At 35.0% G+C, this 4,959-nt stretch overlaps 1 protein-coding gene across 5 annotated transcripts in view; it reads right to left on the bottom strand.

Moving 5' to 3' along the window:
* The window catches only part of LOC106466464 (zinc finger protein GLIS3-like), an 81,841-nt gene that overhangs the window by 3,974 nt on the left and 72,908 nt on the right, over positions 1-4,959 (bottom strand). For all 5 annotated transcript variants that reach the window (XR_002612207.1, XR_002612209.1, XR_002612206.1 and 2 more), the window contains exon 9: positions 3,738-3,969. Coding sequence is in view for 1 of the 5 variants with exons in the window: in XM_022394474.1 (XP_022250182.1) it covers positions 3,738-3,969 (232 nt within the window). In the remaining 4 variants the exon portion in view is untranslated. The remainder of the gene's footprint in view (positions 1-3,737; positions 3,970-4,959) is intronic.

The raw sequence follows: 4,959 nt of genomic DNA, 5'->3' as shown, positions 1-4,959 counted from the left end.
AGTCTTACACTGCTAAATTAGGGACGGCTAGCACAGATAGCCCTCGCGTAGCTTTGCGCGAAATCCATAACAAACAAACATTTGCAAACAATTTCTGATTTTTTAAATAATTACTTTTCTTTTTGTTCTGTAATATTTTATATATTTTTTCAATTTTTATTAATCTATAAATTTTACAAAGAATTAGCTATACTGAATAATAATGACAATATATACCTTTATTTTACACACAAGTACTTAAGCTGTAATATTTTTATTATATTTTATATTTTTGGAAGTATACCTAATGAATATAAAGAAATTCTTTGTTTCGCTTTCCTCCGAAACGCCCCCCAGTGATACAGCGATATGTCTTCGGACTTCCAACGCTAGAAACCGGGTTTCGATACCCGCGGTGGGCAGAGCACAGATAACCCCTTGTATAGCTTTGTGCTTAACTTCAAACACACATACTCCTCAGAAACGATTTATTCGGCTACTGATGAAGCAGAAACTTTCACATCCTCTTGTTTTAATAAAGTTATGTCCTCCAGCTGCTGCATTTCTGATGTTAAATTGTCATCCAAGCTTATGTCTTCCATATGTGGTAGTTCTGATGTTAAATCGGTCTTCAAAGCTTAAGTCTTCCATATTAGTAATTCTGATGTTAAACTGGTTAACCAAGCTTATGTCCTCCAGCTGCTGCAGTTCTGATGTTTACTCAGTCTACCAAGCTTATGCCCTCTAGCTGCTCTAGTTCTAATGTTAACTAGGTTTACCAAGCTTATGTCATGTAGTAGTTCTGATGTTAAACCGGTCTAACGAACTTATGTCCTCCAGCTGCAGCAGTTTTGATGTCAACCCAGTCTAATAATCTTATGTCCTTCAGCTGATATAGCTCTGATGTTAACATAGTCTAATAACCTACTGTCCTCCAGATGCTGCAGTTCTGATGTCAAACTGGTTTAATAAGCCTATGTCCTCCAGCTGCTACATATCTGATGTCAACTTGGTCTAATAAGCTTATGTTCTCCAGATGCTACAGATCTGATGATAACTTGGACTAATAAGCTTGCGTCCCACAGCTGCTAAAAATCTGATGTTAATGTAGTCTAATAAGCACATGTCCTCCAGCAGCTGCTGTAGTTCTAATGTTAATCAAATATCCTTTAGTTGCTATAGTTCTGAAGTTAACCCAATCAAATAAGTTTATGCTCTTCAACTGCTACTTTATAAAGTCTAATAGGCTTATATTCTCCAGCTAATACACCTCTGTTGTTAACCTAGTCCAACAAGTTCTGGTGTTGACCTATATTAATAAGCTCATGTATTTAAGGGGCTGCAGTTCTGTTGTGAACACAACTTCGCTTCTGGTCCAGGATGCAAGTTAGAAAAAGTGATGATTTGTGATACTAGTGGATCTCCCTTTCAGAGTTGTTTATATCAGACATGAATCTATTCAATCCAAACTGGACTCCTATCTTAATACTAATTGCAATAGTAAGAAGAGTTGTTTTCAACCTCAGTAGTTTAATTCACATTCAATAAGAATAACGTCACATTTCTACAAGATATCCATAGACATTGACCCAAGGAACTAGAAGCTAAGAAACGTTTGGATAAGCATGTCAAAAATCATCATCATGTTGAATGTATGATACCCTGGGGAAATTTCAACAAAAAATGTCCCTAAACATACAGTAAGGAAGATAATATAAAATTATCGCTCTCTGGAGTCCAGATTAAGTCGAACGTCTATCAGAAAGCCAAAGCTGATCCTCGTGAATTCTCTGATTACATCTCATCGTCAGTGCTGAAGCTGTTGTAAGTTACATTAAAAAAGGCAAAACACTATTGCATCTGACTAGACATAACACCTGACTCCAGCAAATAAGACCACTTTTTTTGTTAAATGTGTCAGTGAGAATGGAGAAGTAATTGTATGCTTGATACGAAATCAGCAGGAGTGTTCAGTCAACTGCAGAATCTAATAGCTTATATCCTCCAGCTAATGCATTTTTGATATTAACCCCATCTAATAGCTTATATTCTCCAAATGATGCAGTTCTGATGTTAACATAGTCCAAGAAATTTTTTTTGGAAAGCATGGTCTTTCATTTGACAATCTGTGTATCTAAGGTCATGATGGTTGTTCTATTATGTGAAGCCATTATACCGGATTATAGACACATGTGAAGTATTTGGTTCCAAAGGTAAATTACGTGCATTTCCTTTCACACTGTTTAAATTTAGTGGTTCTGAATACATGTACAATAGCATTCATTATTTATTAAGAAATAATTCCATTTTAATAGGTCATGGTTTATAATTTCATTACATCATTTTATGCACTTGTTATTTTCATGTACATCTTTCACAAAATAAAAAATAAGTTATCTGTGATAAAAGAAGGTTAAAGGGGGAAGATCAGATTTGTTCTCTACCGACAAGAAGAGAAAATAAAAGTAACTAATGTTATGAAATGCCTAAATGCGAAAGGCCTCACACGTGACTCGTCACCCCCTGCATTGTTACCTCCTGCTTTGCACGAGCTAACACGTGCATGGCGGGAAGTATAAGAGCGGAAGTTAGCCATGTTGGGGGTGGAAGTGCGGAAATTTCTGACAGTCCTACTTACGTTTTTCGTAGTTTTTGTTTTTTCTTTAGCTATCCGATTCAACTTCATATAATCAGATTCTATCTTGATGGAACAGTATATCACAGTTTTCATGACCCATTACAAGTAATTTAGCTTTGATTTTTTTTTCAAGCTATTGGATGACGACACTTTGACTTGCAGATTGATGTGACTGTATGTGAGTCGTTCGCTGAGTGATTTATACAGCACTGGTGTAAAGCCAATTATTAGTCAAGAAAAAATAATAAAATATATCTTTAAATCCTAACTTGGTTTAAAAAAAAAAACACTGTAAAGTGGGAGGAAAAATCAATGCTAACCACGTAGTTTTACGATAAATATTAGGCTTTGGAGATCAGAATCAAAATAAGTGCACATTTATTGCATAAATTTGAATTTCTAGAAAACAATGTATAATAATCAATGGGGAAAGCTTCAAAAATTGAAACATTTAGAAAAATGAACGAAAACAATTTAACATACCATAACCAAGTCAGGCAATTTAACATACCATAACCAAGTCAGCCAATTTTACCATACCATAACCAAGTCAGCCAATTTACCATACTATAACCAAGTCAGCCAATTCACCATACTATAACCAAGTCAGCCAATTTACCATACTTTAACCAAGTCAGCCAATTTACCATACTATAACCAAGTCAGCCAATTTACCATACTATAACCAAGTCAGCCAATTTACCATACCATAACCAAGTCAGCCAATTTTACCATACTATAACCAAGTCAGCCAACTTAACAGACCATAACCAAGTCAGCCAATTTACCATACCATAACCAAGTCAGCCAATTTACCATACCATAACCAAGTCAGCCAATTTACCATACCATAACCAAGTCAGCCAATTTACCATACCATAACCAAGTCAGCCAATTTTACCATACTATAACCAAGGCAGCCCCCTCAGTCAGCTGTGCGTTTTAGAAACGTTTTGTGGTCCTTGTTAAATTACAGTGATAAGTCCATAAGTTTGGTTTTAGGTATTGGCAAGGTATATTTTAAGTGTATTTACAATTAGATCAATATACATACGTAACGAAATTTGTCGAATTTTATAACAAAATATAACCTAAGATAGAATACGGAATAATAACAAACCCGCTAGTGTGTGAAAAGGCATCCAGGCCAAGTCCTGAAGGGAAGTCTTCTACAACTGGAAGCCCGGAAAGGTTACTTTGACATCTAGAAGAGAAGCGACTACAAAAGGAACCAGTCGAGCTCAGGTAAGTTGAGTTACCATACCTTTCTGTGGTAACTGCTCCTGAGGCGCTACGAGCTTGGTCTCTCGACGTGGTATTAGTTGGAAGATCTAGGCTTATTAACGTCGAACCTATCAATAAGTATATGAAGTGATTAAACGGTAATATTAGTCTTAAAACAAATAAGAAATGAATTTCAAATCTCTGTGATATAACGAAGGAAACGCCACAAAAAACACGCTATAGTTCCTTAATTAACATAAGAATGCACTCATCTTAAAGCTGTCACTTTTGTCAGAATGTATTTATTTATTTTTCCTGTGCATGTACGGACGATGATTACACAAATGTAGACTCGAATTTGCGAATATTTCTGGTAAAAAAAACGATATGCATGTTTTAATGTTTTCTCGCTATATATATATATATAATGTTATAGATATATTACCACAGCCACTTGACATCAGACAACTAAATTGACTTCAACTGTGTATGTGCTTAGATGTTACACAAAAAATAGCACTCAACTGGTCAGCGTAGCAATTTAGTTTCGGTTTAAATTTCCAGTTTCAATTATTATATATGCTTCTAGCTTTAATAAAAGCAGGAAATGAATATTACACGAAGAAAACAGGCTAAAAAGTTTTCAAGTTTGTCTTTACACCGTTTATTAAATATGTGGTTACTGTTCCTCTTGGTATTTACAGCAACAACAACTACAGTTAGATGGTCTTGGGAACAATAACCTTCAACTATGGGATGAAGACTTTCTGATATCATAAAATGTCGTTCTTCCCTGTTTCAAAACCTTGTTATTTTATAAGAGCAGGATGTTTCAAGTTGCGACTTCAAAACTGACCAAATGGGTCGGTGGCTATAAATTTAGAAAGTTAGGCGAATGAGATATTAAAATATACAAAATTCTAAGTTCTCACATGTTTAAGACTGTGTAATGTAGCTCAATTGAATATAAACTTAAGTTTAAGCACATTTTTTCTTTATTTCAGAAGTATTGAAACAAGCGAAACAGACCAAAAATGTGTCAGTGTAAAATTATTTGTAGTTGTTAGTATGTTTGTTTGTTTTAAATTTCGCGCAAAGCTACACGAGGGCTATCTTTG

This window comes from Limulus polyphemus, unplaced genomic scaffold, assembly GCF_000517525.1.
Source record: "Limulus polyphemus unplaced genomic scaffold, Limulus_polyphemus-2.1.2 Scaffold2266, whole genome shotgun sequence".
Classification (NCBI taxonomy): domain Eukaryota; kingdom Metazoa; phylum Arthropoda; class Merostomata; order Xiphosura; family Limulidae; genus Limulus; species Limulus polyphemus.
The sequence above is the reverse complement of the archived record's forward strand: the minus strand, read 5'-3'. Positions and strand labels throughout refer to the sequence as shown.